General features: G+C 43.9%; 1 protein-coding gene across 1 annotated transcript in view; it reads right to left on the reverse strand.

The window, feature by feature from the left end:
* Positions 1-454: 454 nt before the first annotated feature.
* LIFR (LIF receptor subunit alpha) overlaps positions 455-24377 on the reverse strand; it is a 47585-nt gene continuing 23662 nt past the window's right edge. The window contains exons 10-20 of the mRNA XM_073543963.1: positions 22509-22654; positions 13644-13812; positions 13422-13498; positions 12884-13106; positions 12012-12188; positions 11390-11491; positions 10141-10308; positions 9677-9841; positions 8771-8864; positions 8417-8495; positions 455-7740 (exon numbers count right to left, since the gene is read on the reverse strand). Coding sequence (XP_073400064.1) covers positions 7117-7740; positions 8417-8495; positions 8771-8864; positions 9677-9841; positions 10141-10308; positions 11390-11491; positions 12012-12188; positions 12884-13106; positions 13422-13498; positions 13644-13812; positions 22509-22654 — 2024 coding nt within the window. The 3' untranslated portion in view covers positions 455-7116. The remainder of the gene's footprint in view (positions 7741-8416; positions 8496-8770; positions 8865-9676; positions 9842-10140; positions 10309-11389; positions 11492-12011; positions 12189-12883; positions 13107-13421; positions 13499-13643; positions 13813-22508; positions 22655-24377) is intronic.

The raw sequence follows: 24377 nt of genomic DNA on the forward strand, positions 1-24377 counted from the left end.
TCTTATGAACAGGGGATAACCCTTTAAACCCTTACATTTCGAGATCTTAAATCATGAGCTGCTCCGCAGGGGTGTTCCACACTGGCTAATCAGGGGTGGTCCTAAGCAGAAGACCCTCCCACATCCTTTAAGAATAAAATCTAATATTTACACACATCATGCTTTTTAAGACATTAATAGAATTACCCCTCGAGTGTCCTACAAGAGGAGTTACTCCGTACACTCGAGTACTATGAGTATGAAAAATAAATAGCTGTAAGTCACATTTATGTATGCGATAGCCAAGATGACTGTCTGTAAAATGATGGTGGTCTCACGTTGGAAGCAGAAGTGGTGAGATCTGGAGCCTGAAAGTCAGCAGCTCACAACCTTGTGACCCATTTGCTCGTCAGTGTATTCAACCGCCGAACACACACACAAAAAAAACTACAAGAACAAACAACAAACCCATCAATCTGCATCTCAAGAGATTTTATTTAGTTTTTTTATTACAAAACTCAAAAGCTCAAATTATGATTTGGCTCAAATAAAAAAAAAAAAAAAAAAAAAGCAGCATCAAGTGACTTTATACAAAAAAATAAAACAAGGTAAATACTGACGTAGCTTATGTGACCGCAGCAGGCGTTGCTTGCACGGTATAGCGACTCACATACTTACAGCATTACATACATGGATACCGTAGAACAATCACACAAAAAAAAAAAATCTACTGGCAGTGACGGTCGAGAGGATCCTAAATACCGAGGAGTTACAAAAATAACAGCGATGGACAGATCCTCGGGGGATGGCCATGAAATGCCCAGGAGGAACCTATATATTACATACAGGCAAAACAATTCACAGGGGGGTGCAGAGGCGGCGATCGCTCCTGGTGCCCAAAGCTTCCTCTGCCACATAAGATGGCACCGTTATTAGTAGAAGGAGCACAGTTACAGAGTTTACTTTGGGCCCCAGGAACTTCCATTTCCGCCTCCGACCCTACAGTAGGAGCATCCAGTGTCATTCTCTAGACCAGCTCTCTGCTAGCCAATCGCATAACTGGCAACCCCCTTTAAAAAAAAAACCCTGAGAATCAATCTACAGCAGGAATCTGCACTCCACTTGATGCAAAACTACAACTCCCAGCATTCCCTGACAAACGACAGATAAAGGGAACTGACACTTTTGCAATCAGGTGCTACCCGCTGAGCCAATGCTATAAGGTCATGTATTTTGGGTTTTTTTCCCCCAGAGATGCCATTGTTGTCCAAGGTAAGTAGGCACTGCATTCAAATATTCGCCTGCAGTACCTGACATAGCCTGTGTACTAAGGTGGCGCCATTTCTGCGGGAAAAACAAACATAGCTGAAGGGGTTCGGTCATAGAGCGGTTATCACATGCAAACATTTGTTACATTTCATTTTACATATATTCTACTATAAATACAGGATACATATAGAATTTTTTTTAATGATCTTCTATCACTATAAATCGGAGCCAGTGCAATGCCCGCCAGGAACAGATCGGTGGTCTGACGACCCGCGGATCTCTACAGTCGGTGCAAAACTACAATCCCGCCAAAAGGCTGCCGTCACCTGGAGTTTTTACACAAACCGGAGACCGCTGAAGTGCATCTGCTTCACATACAAGACACAAAAATGTAGTAAAACTTTTGGACTTTCCCCCCCCCCCCCCCCCTTCTTCATATTTACACGAGAGATTAGCGCAAATAATCTGAACAGCGGCCAATAACAGATCTCCGATACACAGATACGATGGCTAAATATTGGCTGGAAAGTGTCCGTCTGTACAAGGAGGATAAAGTGCAAAGAAGAGGGAAAAAAAAAAAAGTAACAAACTTACAAAAATCTTACATCGATAAATGTGTCTTTTAGGATTTGCTCCGAGGCCGACGGCAAAATATCGTAGTGCATCTCGTAGTGTCGTCTCCTCTCCAGCGATGTGTATTGTAGCAGGACTATACGGACGCTTTACAGGCACAGATTATAATATCTCGTATCCGCAGCGGTGGAAGTCATTCCGGCTATGTAACATCGACAACCTAGGGATGATCCCGCGTCCTAGGAAATGGCAAGGTCAGGTCTAAAAGAACCTCGATATACGACTACCGCAACTTACAGGGCTTTTATTTTCATCGAATATGTTTTTATATGTTTTACATGCTTGAAAGGGAATCTGTCAGCAGTTTTTTTTGCAACTTAATCCAATTCCAACGATGTGTCACTTATTAGTCTGCGTGCTGTAGTTTCAAAGCAATTTTATCGACAAGAGATTATCACAGACTAGGTCTAATGTGCAGGTCAGTCAGGCTAATTGGTGTAACCCCGCCCACACCACTGATTGGCACAGTATGCAGGAAGCTGCCAATCCCTGCTGGGGGGCGGAGTTATACACAGCTCAGCAGTCTGACCATGGCTACATCTACAGCAGAGAAATCAGGAATTATAACAAAACTGCGGCAAGCAGCCCAATAACGGATACATCACTGAAATCAAGGTCTCTGCCCCTACATCAATATGCTCTCAGATTACATAGCAAAAACCTGCTGAGAGATTCCCTTTAAATATGCGGTCGATCACTTAGGTTTTGAGTCCTGAGATCTCGACCCATCCACCACACTCTGATGATCAGCAGCGTGCTGCACTTGCACATGCAGTAATGCAAGAGTGTGCAGAAGTCAGTGCATCAGAAAAGTGGTTCGAGTGATGGGTCAGGGTCGCATGACCCATCAGGAGCATGTTTAAAGGGGTTTTGTTGCAAAACAAAACATATACTCACCTACTGAAGTGGCGCTATTCCTCTGTTGTCGGTGCAGTGTCTCCCAGCAATAGCGACTGCCGCGGTCAATCAGCATCAGCTGATCGGCTGCAGCCTTCACTATTTCAGAGCGGAAGTCCGTTCTAACGAAATACTGAAAATTTGCAGCCGATCAGCTGCTGGACTGCAGCAGTCACCAAATTGCTGGGCCACTCCACCGACACCAGAGGAACAGCGCCGGTCCAGGAAGTGAGTATAGGTTTCTTTAGCCATTGTGACGAGGACAAGCCCTTTAAATATGCAAACAATCAGCAGGAAACCAGATTCCGAGACCCTGACCCATCACTCAAAATACAGGGGATTATATAAAAGAGCGGCGGCTCTTTAACAATTAAGAAAATTTGAACATATAAAAATGAATGAAGATAAATATAAACTGACAAATAAAGCCTGACGACCCAGTAAACTATTTGCCGATGCAGAGTCTCTTTAGCTGCCATAAAACAATCCAGCTCCCTCTGCCTCTCCCACAGCAGAAATCCCAGCAGTCGTCAGCAGCTACAATGTATCCAGCATTAATAGAACAAAGTGTTTACAGCACCCAGGTTCTAAGTCTGAGTTCACACTGCTGATAGTTTACAGCGGGAACTTTTCCAGGCCGAAGCCCTAAAGCGTGTCCACCTGCGTTCCCCAGCCCACAGAATCCTATGTTTAAAAGGGATGTGATCCCCAATTACAGAACTAATAAGAATTAATCAATGAGAAAAATTTCAAGACAGTAATCCGATTCACAGAGTCCAGCTCTCAGCTGATACAATGTATCCAGTGCAGACCATGCTCTGTGAGCTCAACATCCCAGATTCCGGACTGATACATTGTAACAAACCAGCAGAGAGATCTGCGCAGCTGCATCTACATCCCATTTAGAGCTAATACTTCTTCACAGATGAGACTTTATTACCATTATATCCAGTGTGGACAATGCTCTGTGAGCTCTGCTGGATTGTTACAAAGTATCAGTCTGGATTCCAGCTTGTTGAGCTCACAGAGCATTGTTTATACTAGACACAACAGCGGCAGCTGCACAGATCTCTCCTGCTGGGTTTGTTACAATGTATCAGTCCGGATTCCAACCGGCTTTCGCTCACAGAGCATTGTCTGCAGAATAGGACGAGCTATGTACAAGGTTACTACCTTTAATTTTATAATTAGTGTATAAAAATTCTCTTTTTTTATCTTGCCATCTCATCCCTGTAGTCATAAACATCCAGTTTACCTGAACAATCACTTTAAATAATTTTGAACAACAAACACAAAACACACAAACATAAACAGGTTAGTAGCGAAAGTCATCAAAAACGTCAGAAAACAGCAAAAATGGTCGATAAAAAAAAAATCTATAAATTTCATGTGTGGGTGATTAACTTTAAACCCTATCTACAGTGCAAGGCCACAAAAAAAAAGTGAAAAAAATATAATCAGTAGATAAAATAGATCACTAAAAAAGACTCAAAAGATTATAAAAATAATACTTCTATGCAAAAATAAAAAAACATTTTATATCTCGATTTTAAACAGAAAAGTAGAAAATATCAGGAAGGGAGGGAGAAAGTGAAAGCTTCAGATTAAAAAGGGAATGTGAACCAATAAATGTCCACTGACCAGTTATTAGAAATCTTTCATGGACTGTACTGGTGTTGAAGGAGTTGCTCTAGCGAGAGTCTGGATTTTGCACCAGATGGCGCCACTCTTGCCTGTAGGCCATGAGTGGTATTGCAGTTATTAAGTGACTAAGGCGGAGCTGCAATACCAGACATGGCCCACAGACAAAGGTAGCGCCGTTTCTGGAAAAAGACATTCCATTTCTGCTAGTTCTGGACAGTCCCTTTAAATTTAAAGGAACGTTATGGTCCAATTTATATCAACGGGACAGAAAAAGACTTGTTTAAAAAAAAGTGTAAGGAGAAAGATCAACCTCACTCTTAAAGTGCAACAGTCCCAACTTCCCCGAAAACGCTGCGGACCATTCCTACTTTTACAACTGAAATGATTTTGTTCCAATACATTTAAAAAAAAACAAAAAAAAAAAAAAAAACAATTTTGCAAATAGGATTAAAAATAATATCATTTGGAGTCTGCAGCTCTTGCACAGACCTATGTGTCGCCATGGTAACAGACTACAGAACAACTCCATGTAGTCTAGCCCTGAAGACGACTGCTACTTTTTCCATTTCCCCCCCATCTTGTAGCAGGGGGTCCCACAAGTTCATAAGATAATGTTACTACACCCTGAACCTCTCATCTACATGATCATCGGCGTGCAACCACAAAAACAAAACAAACTTTTGAGGAATTTTTTAAACCCTTTGAGCAGTAAAGTTTTTACTGGGCTAGAACAAGCTACTTTAATACTGCCCCCTATGGACAAGAATATGGACATAAAAAAAACAAAAAAACAAAGTTTGCTGTAGTGAGAAACTTTGAAGCAAGTGCGCAGATCAGCTGATCGCTGTTAGTCCTCCGTTAGAAATCCTGAGCGATCCAGCTGTGATCTGGGGAAAAGTTGCAGGGGCCACACACATTGCATTCTAATCAGTAACTAACCATGTAATACATTTACAGGTGGCGTTCACAAAAACGGAAGCCAATCTCCGTTCTGGATAAAGAGGGGCCCCGAGTTGGAGGAATAATTATTCTCACAAGTGACTAATTTTCTTGCATAAATTCTTGCATTTTCAGATAACTTTGTTAAAAAAAAAAATAAAAATAAAAACAAAAAAGAACTAAAAAAAACAGCAAAACAAAAGAACAAAAAAAAACAAACAAAACAAAAAAGAACAAAAAGCAAACACAAAAAACAATAAAAATAAGAACATAAAGAAAAAAGAACAAAAAGAAAAAAAAAAAAAAAAAAAGAACATAACAAAAGAAAAGAACAAAAACCTAAAAGTAATCTGCCAAATATGATTTTCATATGATTTTTAAGTATAACATGGGCCACCGTACTTCACAGATTTCTAGGAGTTGGAAATAAAAAAGAAAAATACTAAATCTAATGCAAAGCAGAAGCGTTCACACATCTTGATTCACATTTGTTGCCAAGGATCTGATCACGAGTTATGCAGGATCCCAACAAATCCCACTGCTTTATGAAGGGGGGGGGGGGTCCTTCAAAATCTGGTCATGGTCGCAAATTTTTGACAGCAGACTGTTCAATGCCATCAAAACTGATGATATTGCATAACACAAGTGTGACCGGAGCTTTCAAAAGTGCAACAGGTTCACCGGGAAATAGATCACAAAAAGTAACCAAAAAAAAAATAATAAAAATAAAAATAAGTAGTGTTCTTTCACAAATACATAATGCAATACATTCATAAACCTCCTGACGAAAAGCAGGACTGGCCGACACAATTTCACAATAAGGAAGGGAAAAAAAATAAAAAAAAAAAAAATAAAAAAATGTGATGGAAAAAATGAAAAACATGTGGAAATTCCTTTGGTAAAAAATAAAAACAACCCACACGATTTTGGAAAGACTGCTACGTATTAAAGTCACATTAGTAGGACAGCCACTTCCTTCAAGACCTTGAATGTAGTGTTAACCCTTCTCATTGCTCGGGGTTACCGTGTAGTGGTGTTGACCCTTTCAGAAAAGCGTGACCAGGAACTAATTATTTTAAAAAAATAAATAAATCATCATTGAAATTTTTGTTTTGTGATATTTGGATGCCCGGCCATTCAAAAGAAAATCCAGCGCTATCACACGTGTCCTTTTGGAACCTCGGAAAGCCTCCCCAACATATGACAGACCAGGACCACCACAAGTCCAACATTACCCCATATGTGGAGATAATTGGCCCATGGCGTCCACAGTTGCAACATGATCTTCTTCGGACCAGGTTTAATAATCCAGGAGCAGCCATAGTAAAAAAAAAAAAAGTTGACCACTGGAAGCTTGAAGTGACTATTGACATCCTCAACCATCACCATGACCAATGATGAGCCCAACTAAGGCTGCCACAAGTCAACCTGGACATTTTTGGGCACCACACCCTGCATCATTGGACTGGCACAAACAAAACTAGGTGGACGGTTTTACTTCTGAAGAGATGAAGGCAGCATCAAGGCCATATGGTAACATTTTTGCGCATTCTCCATGACCAATAAATCCCTTAAAAATCAGTCTATTTGCCCTTTGAGAGAAGGAACCAATGACTGTATTGATACAATTAATGCCGTAAGACACGAAAACCCAAGTTCTACTCTTGAGTCGATGGACACCGCCTACCGAAACCTCCTTCATTGATGAGTAGCTGGAAGGGGCATGCTGGATGATGTAGATGGTGTTGCCCATGCTCATTCCTCTTGCTTGTTTTGAAACAGGGAAGATATGGACCACCCCACATGGGCCGGTTTGAGGGGGTCTTTAACGTCCACTGGAGGGATGAGGAAGTGTCTGGAGTTCACCGAACATGGGCTCCCGAAAGAAGCATTTTCACTTCCCATAGACGTAGGAGATCCTGGAGAATCCCCGGCCCATGTATTGGGGTGTTCCTGAGGCCTATACCCTGAAGATGCTGCCATGTCATCTCCTGTGGGTTCTTGGTGGTCCATGTTCACAGTAGTGATAGGTAATTGCATCTGAGGTTTGTATCCAGCTCCATCAGCTAAGTCGACGTTGAGATCTTCTTCTGAGCCGGCTTGAGGCTGGTACATGGACTGGACGTCGATATAAACCACAGAGGGTGATGAAGACCCATCGAGAACCAGATTGGATGTGTCTTCATGTACAGTGGGCTGGGAATATATAACTCCGGTGTGATTATCATCCGGATTCTCCGAGCCGTCCTCTGGGGTCTGCCCGCTGCCCGATAGCGGAGAGTTAAGCTCAGTGTCCAGGATTTTTGGGAATGGTTCCACAACTTCCACACTGCTGGGGGTGCACCGGTTCATCTCCAGGGTTTTAATGGTTTTGCTCCCCTGTAAAAAAAAAAAAAAAGTCACAAACTTCAGACTCATGAGGGGGAATCGGGAAAATGACTCTAAAATTTGAAAACGCATGTAACCACATTGGAGCCGCGAGAATCTGAACCCGACCTGGGAGGGATCTATCCAAGATCGGTAGGAAAAAAAAATGGCTGTCCATAGGTTGCAACTCAATACCATTGATGTGGATAGGTCTAAACTCCAATACTATGCACAACCTAAGGACAGGTGTGGCACTGTTTTTGAAGAATAAACCAAATGTATATAGCAGAAGAGCAAAAACATTTATAGCAGGACCATGATTCAGCGTCCATGTCATGATCTAGTACGTAAAAGCCCAGGATGTCATAATACCAATGTGGACACCAAACCTAGAGTCCTGCAAATTCTTTTAATTAAATGCTGCTGTTAATCTCTGACAGTGGTATTTAAGTGGTTAAACAACAGCCATTGCTAGTTTTTACCACTGCTCCTGAGCACACTAAATACATTTGCATCTGACATAGGACATAATACATCCCATATCAGGAAGGGATTAAAACTTTTTTGGAGCATTTATTAATTTTTGCAAACTCCTAAAGATTAAAAAAATGGGAAGTTTATAATGTATTCTCCGATTTCCCGAATGGTCTTAAATGTAGAGGGGGACCGTGATGGGGTGCGCAGTTACCTCAGTGACATTCTTCGGGAATTGCAGAGCTTTACTGTTTTCTGGATTTGGGATTTCAGGGTAAAAAGTTTCTTTGATCCTAGGTGGAGAGATAAAGAATAGTCATAGGCAAAAAAATATAAAAGAAAATCTATAACCGTCAAGATCAGTTGATCGGCAAAATAAAAAAGTGCAATATTTTCTCCACAAAAAATGGTAACAATGTGGGTCCTTGTCCCTCTATTCTAGAGTCCTGACTCTAGACATTCAAGTCTGTCGGCTGCACCAAGAGGTTGAAGATCTGTCAACAGCAGTTTTCTGATGGTTTCAACTGGATTTTTTTTTCCCCCTGGCAAAAAAAAACATTTTACTTACCATTCCCTTTTCTTGTAGCAGATGGCACTGGTGACGATGACGAGAACAACCACAATCACTATTGGGATTAGGATGGCTAGAATTATCTTGACCGCTGCAAAGATACAAGTAGGTAGAAAGTGTTATCGACCAGACAGGTTCTCGAAAGCAAAAATTGGGCCCCGATGTCAGCCCAAGATCGCACTTTCCCCCCACTTTGGCATTAATCACTTTAAAAAAGACCAGGCGATTTTTTTTTTCTCCCATTCTTCCAAAGGCCCTTAACTAAATGGCTCGCTAAGATGAATCTACCGGTCAGTTCGATTGCAACAATTCCAAACTTATATAGGTGTTTTGTTTTTTTCCCCAAGTGGCAAAAAAAAAAAGAAAAATTATAAAATAAAAGAAAAAGTTTTGAGTTGCCATTTTCTGAAACCATTAACTAATTTTTGTTTTTTTCTCCCATTTATGAGGGTTTATTATTTATTTGCGTGGTGAGCTGACATTTTTATATATACTATTTTGGGGTACACAAACTTTTTGGTCACATTTTATCACTTTTTTTTTTTTTTATGTGAATTGCAGCAACTGTAAAATTCCCATAAAAAAAAAAAAAAAAGGTCTGGCTTATGAAATTCTAAAAATTAAGTAACCTATATGGTAAATACTAGAACAACATGGTGTTATTAAAGAGGGAAAATTAAGAGAAATTCAAAAACTTTTTTTTTTTTTTAAAGTTGGAGAAAATCAAGAAAACAAAAAGGAAAAGTTGATTTTCTTCATGAAAATAAATTGGAAAAATCTATAGGGGATGCAGAGGTCGCAGCTGCATCCAGTCCCGATGCCTGAGAGAATTAAAAGGCCCCCAAAAATAGACACCAGCATTATAAGTGGACCATGGTAGGTGGGAGCCCAGTGAACACTTACCATTGTCATTGGTCAGAACAGAGAAGTATTTGATTGGGCCCATCCCTCCGTTGGTATACGCTTGTAATCCCAGGGTATAACTTGTTCCACTCTGAAGGTCTTGGATCTTTAACACCTGCACCGCTGGATCTGTGATATTCCTAATTTTTGTCTCTGTATGACGAACTAAAAAGTGAAAATTTTTTACAATGTGACACCACGAATACTTTATTCAATACTCCATTACAGATTAAAAGTGCACGGGGGGGGGGGGGGAGCATTAGCACCATTTTATTTAAAAGGACAGTGGTAAGTGATCATAGGGGCCCCACAAATGGGTCAACAGAGGTGCGTTACTTATACAAACTTGCATAAAGTTTTGGTTAAGTTTTTGAGATGCTAAAAAAAGTGTGGGGAGTGTTAAATGAAGCATAATTATTGATTCAGATCTTTGGGAGGTATGCAAAATCATTAATATTCATTACCCAGATCCTGGAACCTTGAGAAGGATGCGTTATTTTGCTGTTTGACGACATAGAACAAGTAACCCTGCAGGAATCCCCGTAGGTTTTCTTCAGATATAGCTTCCCATTTCACCAGTACAGAACTAGACGTTGTCTCCTGTATAGTGAGATTTGGAGCCACTAACGGAGCTGAAAAAAGATTGTTTTTAGCATTAAACAGGAAAAAAAAAATATTTATGTATCATGTAATACTAAAGACTGAGTCCACCACAGTAAAATCAGATTGCTCCAAATGATAAAAAGGGACCGCTATGGGGACATATTATTCCCCTTAAGTCCTAACAGGGCACGTGTACAGAGGTCGTGTTAATGACAAAATCCCTTTAAATCTCTTTTAATTTAACACTACTTAATCGCTGATATTTGTTTTTGGGAATTCAGCGTATAGAATTTTTGGAAGCAAACTGATAAACTAGCGATATGAAATCCTTCCTGCTGTATATATACATTGCATAATATCCAGGTTATATAAAATAGCAAAAATGAGACACCCAAAATCAGTCTTTGGCTCTCAGGGCAAACTGAAATGCAGTGAGTAAAGGATCCTTGCGAAAGAGGGGGAATTTGGTTTTTCATTCAACTCTGTTTTTTTATACCCCCAGTATTACGCAATGTAGCTACAGCTGGAAGTTTTTCATATTGCTCAGTTGTTAGGTCACTGCCAAAAATTCTAGACAGTTTATTCTTAAAAACAAATTCCTCATCATAGCAACCAAGTCGCATTAATGGAAACAAATATAAAACAGAGTTACAAGGGGTTGTCTCATTATAACAACTTCTGTAGTGTGGTCTATCAAGACATATGGATTCTAGTGAAGTTGTTTGTATGCATAGCGGTCCATTTTTACTAGCTGGAGCAGTGAGCTTTCACTGGACTTGACCACGTTTATGTAAATGGCAGAAATGAAATACTAAAATCTGTTTCACATACAATGAAAATTGGTGGTTGAACCTTCTTGCGCAGTGAAATTTTAGATTTTTTTTTTCCAAGTTTCATAAACATTTAAGCAAATTTTTTTTTCCAACTTATGTTGAAGTGCCCTATAAGAACTCATGCATATCATAGGGAAATGGTGGGGTGGGATGTCCCCATAGCGGTGCCTTTATATTTGCAGTCGCAGTAAGCACCGACTCTTTGAGCTTGATAGAAGATGTAGTTTTACAACATTGAGTTACAGCTAGTTAGGGAGCAAGATGCAATATTACTCACCTAGTTCCTTGGAGTACACGTTCATTTCTTTCATGAGCTGGTGGTCATCATTTTCACAGCGGTACAGTGATACATTGTATTTTTGCCCAGGTTGCAAAAGTTCTGAGAATGCAGATAAGCAGAAAGTTACACAAATCTCATAATGGCTGATGGATCTAGTGATATTCTAAGAGGAGGCAGCACTCAAAGACACGGGTCTCACGGCCTACTGATGATGCCCATAGCTTTTTTAAAAGAGGTATTGAGAATCTCAGCAAACTCCTCTACTATGCAGAGTATGGGAACATAAAAAAATTGCCAAATACATCCCAAATTTCTCTTGATTTTTGTGCCGCCGATGTCAATGCCATAACATGGCATAGAAGGCTTAATAAATGTAAGTCAATCATTATAGACTGTATAAAGCCAAGAAAGCAACATCTAGAAACAGTGCCACGCTTGTCCATGGCGGCAGCTGGTATTGTAGTTATAGAGGATGTTTCAATATCAGATACGTCCACAGACAAAAGTGGCGGAGTTCATGACAAGCTTTTTAAATTAGTGGGGGTCCAAGCGTGACCCACCCCGATTGACAGGAAAGCAGCCAGATGAAATGCATTATGTTCTGCTGCCCTCTTCTTACTTGAGCTGATGAAGCCGCTGGCAGAATTAGAGGAAAACCTCTCCCACATCAACGACGAATCTAGGGGGAGGCTGGATGGCACCCACTTCACCAAATAACCGCAGGAAGCATTCGGGTCTCGACTCCACGTGATGTTAATGCCATTACCGTCCCCATCAATCTGCTCCACAGCGACATCTGGAGGTAAGAAAAAAAATAAATAAAAAATACCATTAGACAAAAACATAGAAATTAAGGTAAAACCTAAAATGTAATAGAAAATTCAATTACTTTCACACTTTGGCATCGGCGTCATTTTGTTTTTCCTCCTAGTCCTTCACAACCGGGAGATTTTCTGTTTTTTTTTTCTATTTACCATGTTCACTATACAGTAATACGGACCTGGCAATATGTTTCTTTAAATCAGTACAAGTACGCAGATAGTGAACATGCATAGTTTTTTCCGAGACCCTTAGCTTTTCTACTTTTCACATCTGTAGCTGGGCGATGGCTTATTTTTTTTGCGTCCTGAGGGGACGTTTTTATTGATGCCAATTTGGGTTAGAGGTTATGTTTTGATCGCTTATTGCATTTTATTGCAATGTTTCGGTGCAATGTACTGAAAACCGGAGAAATATTCCAAGTACATTGAAATGGTTAAAAAAAAAAAAAAAAAAAAAAAGAAATCTCGCTTTAGATTTTTGGGCAGTAAACATGGTAACAAGATTCTCCCGGTCAGTACGGGTCTAATGCCTTATCAGTGTACATAAACCCAATAAAAATCCATTTCATGCACACAGCAATATCTGCAGTGGACGGACGCGTTGCAGCTCAAGATGTGCATAGATTATTCTCTCGGTGGCGCCACCCGCAGCTCTGATGACGAGACTCACCACTTGGCAGCATCACTGTTGTTATCCTGGATGGCGGGGAAGACCCAGCAGAATTGACGGCCCTGACCGTGATTTCATAATCCCGCTCATCGGTCAGGGTGATGCTGGTCCTGTTGCGATCTGCAGTCAGTTGTGTCTCCTGGATCGAGTCCGCACCGTGCAGGGGTCTCCACGTCACTCCATAGGCGTTCACTTCTCCATTAGCTTCTCGGACGGTGAAACGCTGAAAGAGACGGTCACATTGTCAGCCCCGACAGCAATGGTCATCCCTGATCTCAGTACAGCACTGTGCAAAATGTGGGCGCTACATCTATGGTGACTTCTCTTGGACTTTGTTGAGTTTAATTGCCTCATCTGCAGACTTATGTGCCGAGGATGCCATTGATTGCATTGAGAAGTCAGGATCATAGTTCTCGCTGTCGGGACAAGATGTCACCTCGGCTTACAGTAATAAAATACTTCCATTTTGGAATGGGGGTGGTGATAAAATTTGGAAAACTAATGACACTGACGTCACACTAGAGATGTGGTGGCTTACCTTCCAAAAAACCTCGATCTTACGTCCTTCTGCGCTCCAAAGAACCTCTCTCCAAATATCTAACTTTCTAAAAGGGGCTGTGAACAGAAAAAAAATAAAATAAAGTCATTCTCCTTCTGTCAAACTGTTCTTTAGAGCTTGAGAAGTTGCTAAAAGGGGTCAACATAGACGTGGGACCGCCAAGGGTACCAGACACACCCCATACAGGGATCAGCGCCCTACCGGCAGTCACTGTGCGATGCCTCTTGGCGCTTCTCCAATCGCTCCACTTCCAAAAATGATCGTAAGACGCACATCGTACCCGAAAGTCGTAGAGATGAAAGGGGTGGAGGTTGTTGATGTCACAGTGGTAATGTGAATCTTTTATTAACCCTTCCAGAGTAAAATTGCGCTGAAAAAGACAATTGTTAGGAAACATTTTAATGCAGTAATTTGCAGAATTGTCTACTTTTTTCAAAATTTGCCACTCAACTCCTTTGACAACGCAGTCACTTCTGGCTGCAGCATCTAAGCGGTTAAACAACGAGAATGAGAGTTTACTCCTATCCCGGCCATTGCCACAAGGTGGAGACGCCTGCTGCCGATGATATGGGTATAGTACTTCACTGCAAGTCAAGGTGCTAGTGGAAGTAAATACTATGAGATGTTCCAGGGATGCAAAAAAAGTCCCAAACTTGCAAGTGAGCTCACATTATTTCCGGCTGCATGACATTGAATGCACATCTCCTGCCTTTATTAAAAGGTACCCGAAGCACTGGTGGATGGCAGGACTGCAAATGCAGCAGGAGGCAAAAACATGGATTTTTGTGAGTACTCACCGTAAAATCCTTTTCTCCGAGACGCTCATTGGGGGACACAGAGACTGTGGGTGTGTGCTTCTGCCGTCTGGAGGCTGACACTAAGTATACAAAAAAAGAGTTAGCTCCTCCTCCGCCGCATACACCCTCGCCCCCAGACCGGGCGTAACTCAGTTTAGTGCATAAGCAGTAGGAGAACGCGCCTTAAACTCAGGCAAGAAATTATATGTCTGAAAAAGGGGCCACCCTAAACCCTACACAAGGATTTGTATAACTCAAAAATAAGTAAATGCCAACTGGCTAATAGGGTGGGTGCTGTGTCCCCCAATGAGCGTCTCGGAGAAAAGGATTTTACGGTGAGTACTTACAAAAATCCATGTTTCTCCTTCGTCTCATTGGGGGACACAGAGACTGTGGGACGTTCTAAAGCAGTCCTCTGGGCGGGATCTTAGCTCACCCAATCCAAGCTAATTTGCGCCCCTGATTAGAGGTGCGCAACTGCTGCCTGGAGAATCTTTCTTCCCAGGCTTGCATCCGAGGATGCCTGGGTATGTACGTTATAATGTTTGACAAACGTATGCAAGCTGGACCAGGTAGCTGCTTTGCACACCTGTTCCGCTGAAGCTTGGTGTCGCAGTGCTCATGAGGCACCCACTGCTCGAGCAGAGTGTGCCTTGATCCCTGCCGGAACTGGCGTGCCACTGATTTCATAAGATTCTTGGACCGTCAGGCGAACCCATCTGGCCAAAGTCGCTTTGGACGCAGCGAGCCCCTTCCGCCGCCCTTCTGGGATCACGAATAGAGAGTCTGTCTGGCGGAAAGGTGCTGTCCTTGTCACATACCTCCTAAGAGCTCTTACCAGATCCAGGGTGTGCAATGCCTTTTCTACCCTGTGCACCGGTGCCGGGCAAAACGAGGGTAAAACAATGTCTTCGTTGATATGGAACGCAGACACAACCTTCGGCAAGAAGGAAGGAGCTGGCCTTAAAACTACCTTATCTTTATAAAAGGTTAGGAACGGCGGTTTACAAGATAAGGCCGCCAATTCCGAAACCCACCTAATAGACGTTATCGCAACCAGAAAAACGACCTTTCTGGACAGGTAAGGTAAGGAGACTTCTTGCAATGGTTCGAAAGGAGCCTCCTGAAGGGCTCTGAGCACCAAGTTCAGGTCCCATGATTCCGTCGGCGCCTTATAGGGGGGTACTAAATGTGCGACCCCCTGCATAAATGTCCTAACCTGCCAGACGGAAGCGACCTTTCGTTGGAAAAGCACCGACAGGGCCGAGATTTGCGTTCTGAGCGAACTCGGAGCCAATCCTGCGTCCAGCCCTGCCTGCAGAAAAGCCAGTACGTTAGGGATCGAAAAAACCAGAGGAGCCACTCCGCGATCCCTACACCAACGGAAAAAAACTTCCCAAGTCCGGTGATATACTTTCGCCGAGGAAGGCTTCCGGGCACTCGCCATCGTGGCCGCCACATCGCGCCTGAATCCTGCCTGTGTTAACAGCCAAGATTCAATGGCCACACCGTCAAACACAGGGCCCCTAAGTTCGGATGGCAGATCGGACCCTGGGACAATAAGTCCGGCCGATCTGGGAGACGCCAAGGTACGTCCACCACTAGTTGAACCAGATCTGCATACCAGGCCCGCCGGGGCCAGTCTGGGGCCACCAGAATTGCTGGAACCTTCTCTCTCCTTATTTTTCTGATGACTCTTGGAAGTAGCGGCAGCGGGGGAAACAAGTACGGGAGACGAAACTGGCTCCACGGAAGCACCAGAGCGTCTGCTGCGATTGCCTGCGGGTCGAGGGATCGAGCGACAAACCTTTGTACTTTGGCGTTCTCTCTGGATGCCATAAGGCGTCTGGTGTCCCCCATCGTTGGCAGATCTGTTGAAAGACCTCGGGATGCAGGGACCATTCCCCTGCCGTGACCCCGTCGGCTGAGAAAATCTGCCGCCCAGTTTTCGACTCCCGGAATGTGCACCGCTGAAATTACCACGTGGTTCTTCTCTGCCCAACGCAGTACCAGCCCAACCTCGCGCATGGCTGTCTGGCTGCGCGTGCCCCCTTGATGGTTGACATATGCTACTGCTGTAGCATTGTCCGACTGAATGCGCACCGGCCGGTGTCTCAGCAACCGCTGAAAGTGTTGCAGGGCCAATCGTATTGCCCGTATCTCCAGAATGTTGATCGGGAGATTTACCTCCCGAATGGACCACCGCCCCTGGGCTGTGTGACTCTGGAAAACTGCTCCCCAACCATGCAGGCTTGCATCGGTCGACACCACCAACCACTGTTCCGGTGGAAAAGGTTTCCCCTGGACCAGAGACGAGTCGCGAGTCCACCATCGGAGTGATCGCCGGACCGGCGGAAGCAACTTGCACTGATGATTGAGAGACAGCAGCCCCCCGGTCCCATGCTGACAAGAGCGCATGCTGAAGGGGACGGAGATGGAACTGGGCAAACGGGATTGCCTCCATCGCCGCCACCATTCTGCCCAACACACTCATGCCGTACCTGATGGATCTGGTGCCTGGCTGTAGAAGGTTCCGTACCCCCTGCTTGATCCTTCGCGCCTTGTCCTGAGGGAGGATCACCAGCCCCCGGGAGGTGTCGAAAACCATGCCCAGGAATACGATTCTCTGGACTGGAACCAAGGACGACTTGTTTCGATTGATCAACCAGCCTAAACGGGCCAGGGTATCCAGAGTGATACTGACATTCCTCTGGCACGCTAGAAACGACGGACCCTTTACCAAAAGGTCGTCCAGGTACGGTAGTACCGTTATGCCCCGTGCATGCAGGATGGCCATAACCACCGCCATTATCTTCGTAAAGACTCTGGGGGCAGTGGCCAAACCGAAGGGCAGAGCCACAAATTGAAAATGTCGCCCTCCGATCGCGAAACGCAGGAACTTCTGGTGTGGAGGAAATATCGGAATGTGTAGATATGCATCCTGCACATCGATCGAGGCCAGGAATTCCCCCGGATCCATGGCTGCAATGACCGAGCGGAGGGACTCCATCCGGAACCGCCTGACCCTGATGAATCTGTTCAGGATCTTTAAATCCAGTACCGGCCTCACAGTCCCGTCTTTTTTGGGGACCGAAAACAGGTTGGAGTAAAAACCCTGCGTCTCTTCGCCTTGCGGCACTGGGACAATGACCCCTTTGCGCTGAAGCGTCATTATGGCCTGTAACAACCCTTCCGCCTGCGATTCTGTCCCGGAAAGTCGGGAACGGAAGAATCGCTGTGGCGGGAGTCCGACAAACTCTATCTTGTACCCGGACGATATCAATTCCGCCACCCAAGCGTCGCGTGCCACTGCGACCCAAACGTGGCTGAACCCTAGTAGGCGTCCGCCCACTCTGTCGTCCGTAGGTACGAAGCGCCTCGAGTCATTTTGCCGGAGGCTTTTGGGATCTGGCCCCCCTCGCCCTGGGCAAACGGCCTCGGCCTCTACCCAGCGGATTGGCTCTGTAAGAGGTTTGCCTTTCCCTACTCTGGCCATTGTTTGCGGAGGAGGATGCCCTGGCCGAAGTCCCCCCCAGGGGCTACGAAAAGGCCGAAAACGCCTCTGCGTTTGCCTGAATGCCGGACAACTCCTCTGCTGCGGGAGGAAACTACTTCTCCCCCCTGTGGCTTCTGAGATAAGCTTATCAAGCTTCTCACCGAACAACCGATTGCCCTGGAAAGGCAATGAGGTTAAGGATTTTTTAGAGATAGAATCCGCTTTCCACAACCTCAGCCATAATGCTCGCCTAATGGCGATCGCATTTGCTGCTGCCACAGCCGAACACTCGGCCGCGTCCAGTGAGGCGCTGATGAGATACTCACTCGCTCCTGATATCTGATTTGCAACTTCCAAGACTTCCGCGGGCAGATCCCTGTCTTGGAGGGCCTTATGCAGAGTGTTCGCCCATGAAACCATGGCCTTAGCCACCCAAGTTGCCGCAAAGGAGGGAGCCAGAGCCGACCCTGCTGCCTCATACACTGAGCGGGCAAGCCCCTCTAGGAGGCGATCAGTTGGGTCCTTGATGGAAGAAACACTGGGTATCGACAATAGCGACCTTGATGCTAAACGTGATACCGGTGGGTCCACTACTGGCGACTCCACCCATCCTTTATGGAGCTCAGGGGGAAACGGATACTTTGCTTGCAGCGCTTTTTGCATTGTAAAACGCTTATCCGGGTGTTCTCTATGTTTTTGGACTAAATCCTCAAACTCCGGATGCGTGGCAAAGCTTCTATGTGGTCGCCTGGTTTTCTTGAAGGAGACCTTGTGACCTGAGACCGTGGACACATCGTCCTCGATCTCTAATGTCTGATTGACTGCCTCAATGAGGCTGTCCACTGAGTCTTGGTACCCCAGACTTTCTAGATTCCAGGCCTCCTCCTCCTCACCCTCATCCTGATCGCTCCCTGAGCTCAGCGACGGGGAACGAGATGCCCTAATAATCGCCGCCGAAGCCCCGGAGGGCCCGGCCGACGGGGAACGAGCTCTTTTACCATGAGCTTGTCTGGAACTGGAGCGGCCTCTAACGATCGGAGTGTCCTGAGACGTGGACGAGCTGTCTTCCGCTGGCAGACCACCATCCTTGTCCCTGCCCGGGCCTCGAAGGGATTCAATTGCCCTTGTAAGGGACAACATAGAATCTGATAAAGATATCGCCCATTCCGGGGGGTCCTGACCTCTGGGCTCTGAAACAGTGGGAGGCTCCTGGGCGCGCTCCGACTCGCAGGCTTCACCTCGCGTTGCAGGAGAGGAACAACGTGAGGGTCGCTCACACGTGCTCGCCCGATGAGGTTATGGGGAAAACGAATCCTCTTATCAGGATGCGTTGCGGCCTCTTTACAAAATAAAAAAGAAAAATGGTAGTCTGGGGAAAAGTCCCAGATGTGTCCCTCGGTGCGGGAGAGAAACACGTGGAGGGTTACTCACACGTGGTCGCCCGTTGATGATTTGGGGAGATCGGACCCTCTCTATAGGATCCGTCGCCCCTGTCATATCTTCATAGAAAAGAAAGCAAAAAAAAAAAAAAATCTAGTCTGGAGATCCAGACTGCGTGTGCCTCCATAGACACTAAGCAAAAAACTGAGTTACGCCCGGTCTGGGGGCAAGGGTGTATGCGGCGGAGGAGGAGCTAACTCTTTTTTTGTATACTTAGTGTCAGCCTCCAGACGGCAGAAGCACACACCCACAGTCTCTGTGTCCCCCAATGAGACGAAGGAGAAAAAAAAAATCTGGGACATGAGCGCCCCCCAGTGGCAAGTGTTAGGGAAGCAAAAGACCAGAAAAAGCCATACACCTGACAAATGCTATTGAGAACTCTGCTATTAGAAGTGGAAAGGAAGAACAAAGACGAAAGAATCTAATTAATAAAAATATTGGAGAAAGAGAAACCAATTACAAACTAAAATGTTTCTATACTAATGCACAAAGCATGGGCAACAAACAAGGAGAATTGGAACTACTAACACAGGAACAGAAATATGATGTAATTGGAATCACTGAAACTTGGTGGGACAATACACATGATTGGAATACAAGACTAGAAGGATACAACTTATTTGCAAGAAACAGACTTGATAAACGAGGAGGGGGTGTCGCATTGTATGTTCGAAACGCGTATATCTGCACAGAGATTGAAGCTTCAGAGACTGGGAGTTCTGTGGAAACTGTTTGGGTAAGAATACAAGGACAGAACAATGGAAAGGACACCATTGTAGGCATTTACTACAGGCCGCCTGTGCAAGCCGAATATATAGATGAACTCTTTATGCATCAGATGGCCAAGTTCTCCAAAAAATATGACATAGTTGTCATGGGAGATTTCAACTATCCAGACATTTGTTGGGAATCTCTCTCAGGCAAAACTAACAGGTCAAGGAAATTCTTATCCTCTCTTGCTGACAACTTTATCTTCCAAAAGGTAAGGGAGAAAACAAGGGGAACTGCTACCTTGGATCTAATCCTTATAAACAGGGAGGAAATGGTTGAGGAGGTAAAAGTGGCTGGGACCCTAGGAGGTAGCGACCATGCTATTTTAGAATTTTGGATTACTAGAGGTGGAAGACCTGTGAAGACTCAGACGTCAAGGTTAGATTTCAGAAAGGCAGATTTTAAGAGATTCAGAAAGAGAATTGGAGGGATCCAATGGCTGGATATCCTTAAAGACAAAAATGTCCAGGAAGGATGGGAAATCTTGAAAAATGAAATTCTCAAAGCACAGTTGTTAACAATTCCGAAAAGAGGGAAGAATAGGAAGCATTTAAGGAAACCAGGATGGATGAACACAGAACTTAAGCACATGCTAAAAAGGAAGAAAAAAATGTTTATAAAATGGAAAGAGGGAGGCATATCTAAAGAAGAATATAATGCTGTCTGCAGAACCTGCAGGGCACAAATCAGATTATCTAAAGCTGAAAATGAACTGAGGCTTGCAAGAGATGTCAAAAGCAATAATAAAGGATTTTGGGGATATGTCAAAAGTAAAAGAAAAGTCAAAGATGCTATAGGATTTTTACAGGATGAAAATGATGAAATGGTAAGACAGGATGTTGAGAAGGCTGAACTTTTAAATTCCTATTTTGCATCTGTTTTCTCTCAGAAAGGAAATGCAACATCAACTGTTATTCACTGTCCTATTAAGGGAATAGAAGAATCCAGGATATCTATAAACAGAAAGATAGTGAGGAAACACTTAGCTAACCTAAATGAATTCAAGTCTCCAGGTCCAGATGAATTACACCCCAGAGTACTGAAGGAGATAGCAGAAGAAATTTTTGAACCCCTCTCCATAATCTTTGAAAATTCTTGGAGAACAGGAGAAGTGCCAGAAGACTGGAGAAGAGCAAATGTTGTTCCTATCTTCAAAAAGGGGAAGAAGGTGGACCCAGGCAACTATAGGCCGGTGAGTCTGACTTCTATACCAGGAAAGATCTTTGAACAAATTATTAAACAACATGTATGTCAATACCTGGATAAGAATGAAGTGATTAAACAGAGTCAGCATGGGTTTCTAACTAATAAGTCATGTCAGACTAACTTAATTTCCTTCTATGACGGTATCACTGATTGGGTGGATCAAGGAAATGCTGTAGATATAGTATATCTTGACTTCAGCAAAGCATTTGACAAAGTCTCTCATACAATCCTTATTGAAAAAATGACTAAGTATGGAATGGACAAGGCAACTGTTAGGTGGATTCATAACTGGCTTAGTGATCGGACCCAAAGAGTGGTCGTAAATGGCTGCACATCCAGTTGGAAGAATGTCTCAAGTGGGGTACCACAGGGCTCTGTCCTGGGCCCTGTATTGTTCAACATCTTTATCAACGATTTAGATGAAGGAATTGAGGGTAAACTGATTAAATTTGCTGATGACACAAAGCTAGGAGGGATAGCTAATACTAGAGAAGAGAGAGAGAGGATTCAAAAAGATTTAAATAAACTGGAGAAGTGGGCAGCAACTAACAGAATGGTTTTTAACAGGGAGAAATGCAAAGTACTACATCTGGGCAATAAAAATGAAAAAAGCATATATAGAATGGGAGGAATAGGGCTAAGTGACAGCACATGTGAAAAAGACTTGGGTATACTAATAGATCACAGACTGAATATGAGTCAACAGTGTGATGCAGCAGCAAAAAAGGCAAATGCAATTCTAGGATGTATTAACAGAAGCATACAGTCTAGATCACGTGAAGTCATTATTTCCCTCTACTCCTCTTTGGTCAGACCTCATCTGGAATATTGTGTCCAGTTTTGGGCACCACATTTTAAAAAAGACATCAACAAACTGGAGCAAGTTCAGAAAAGAGCGACCAGAATGGTGACCGGTCTGCAAACCCTGTCTTATGAGGAAAGGTTGCAGGATTTGGGAATGTTTAGTTTGCAAAAGAGAAGACTGAGAGGAGACTTAATAGCTGTCTACAAATATCTAAAGGGCTGTCACATTGTAGAAGGATCAACTTTATTCTCATTTGCACAAGGAAAGACTAGAAGCAATGGGATGAAACTGAATGGGAAGAGACACAGATTAGATATTAGAAAAAACTTTTTGACAGTTAGAGTGATCAATGAGTGGAACAGGCTGCCACGAGAAGTGGTGAGTTCTCCTTCAATGGAAGTCTTCAAACAGAGGCTGGACAGACATCTGACTGGGATGATTTAGCGAATCCTGCTTTGAGCAGGGGGTTGGACCAGATGGCCCAGGAGGTCCCTTCCAACTCTACGATTCTATGATTCTATGATTCTATGATACAATGAATTGGTCCTTACCGTCTCCAGCTCTCCGTGCATCGGCTTGACTTCAGCTTCACACAACAGATTGACAGAAGTATAAGTTCCAGGCAGAATCCAGGAGAGGTAAACCTCGCTGGCGCTGGTGTCACGGATGATGAGCTTCTCGATAGGCAGAGGGTGAACTGGAAACAAATAAGAAAAAATAAAAATAAAATAATGATTAGATGAAAAGTAACAATAAAAACAAAAAAGCTACAATGTAACAAATATTGTTTATATGGCAGGGTACCACCGAAGAATTACACGATTTTATGGGGAGTCTGAATCGCAACAACTACAACATCAGGGTGACCTACAATGAGTGAGTGCTTCCTTTCTAGATGTCGAGCTCAAGGTGCATTCTGATGGCTCTGTATATACGGACATGTTTTGTAAAGAGACATTGGTAAATGCACTTTTACATGCATCATCGGCACACCTGAGCTCGACTATAAATGCAATTCCAGTGGGTCAATTTCTCCGGGCTCGGAGAGGCAGGCGGTCGACCTTGGGCACAGATTTACAGAACGTGGGTACAGTAGGCGGAGTATAAAGAGGGGGTATTTGAGAGCTAAAAGATCTGAGAGAAAAGACCTCTTAATTCCACGTGAGCGAAACAGGACAAACGATGATGTGCCTGGGAAGGGCTTTTAGATTTTCCACGTCATGACCTTCCCAGGCACTTCAAATTGAAACATTGATCTGGGGTATTGATCGTATTCGCTTGGGAATCAGGGGTGGTGATGCGGTACGTCTTCTGACGCAAAGAGAGTGGCGTTGGATCACGATGTTGGATACATTAGCACCGGCGGGTCTAAATGAGCAAATTAGTTTCTCCTCATTTTTATAAATCAATTTCCTGGATTTATTTTAATATACGCGTCTTGTCTCTTTGTGTTTTAGTTTTGTTCTACATTTTATGAGTAATTATGAATATTTCCCCTTTGGACCCTGGATGTGATCTTTTGAGAAGACCTTGTTCTATCAATATAGCCCGGCAATTGGAATCTTTTGATACACAATGTTTTAGATGTTTTTCATATGTTTTTTGTAGGTATTTCTGCACTATGCACTTTAATTTTTGCACTGTGTGATTTCTTAAGTGGCTTATTGTCTATTGGCACTACAATGTACAATTATGCATTTTTTCACTATAACAATATTATATGTCTTAGATGATTCTTCGATATTGTGATTTATGAGCATTTTTTCACCTATTTTCATCACTGCATGCTTGTGGGCTATATATATATTTTTTTTTTTATTAAGTAGTATGCGGGACTAGCATTTTCCGGTACACACTGGGGCATGTCGCGGGTATAGTGACAGCCGGCGTGGCATTTCTGGCCGCAGCTGATGTGATCAAACAGTGAACGGGACTAGCTTATCTCCGCATATACTGAGACGCTGGAGGTTGCTAGTGCGCATGTCGCGGCCACAGAGACAGCCGGCGCGTCATTTCCAGCCATGACTGATGATGGATGCGGTTCAGTGATGTCACCGGGTATTCCGGGTGAACCGCGCGGCCATCTTGGCACCTTGAGGTGACGCGATTTCCGGGTCCTACTTTCCAGAAACATGCGCCGATTAGCGCAACACTCCACAGCTGTCAACAGGACTTAAAAGGGGTGAAGGGACAGACCATGCTATCTCAGCCCCCTGACGAAGCCTACGCGAAACGCGCGTAGGGGCTTGCTGTGTGGCATGCCGTGCATCCATGGGTAAGGTACTCTGAACGCTGGGTTATCAAGTGTAGTCATTATGGGGTTACTATTGCTAGTATGCTCAAATGATTGAACACTTTTTCTGGGGCCTCTATCAGTGGCTACACTGGTGACCAGTTCCTTTTGTTATTTATGACTATTG

Source organism: Dendrobates tinctorius, unplaced genomic scaffold (assembly GCF_039654945.1).
Source record: "Dendrobates tinctorius isolate UK_male_01 unplaced genomic scaffold, ASM3965494v1 ptg000135l, whole genome shotgun sequence".
NCBI lineage: Eukaryota > Metazoa > Chordata > Amphibia > Anura > Dendrobatidae > Dendrobates > Dendrobates tinctorius.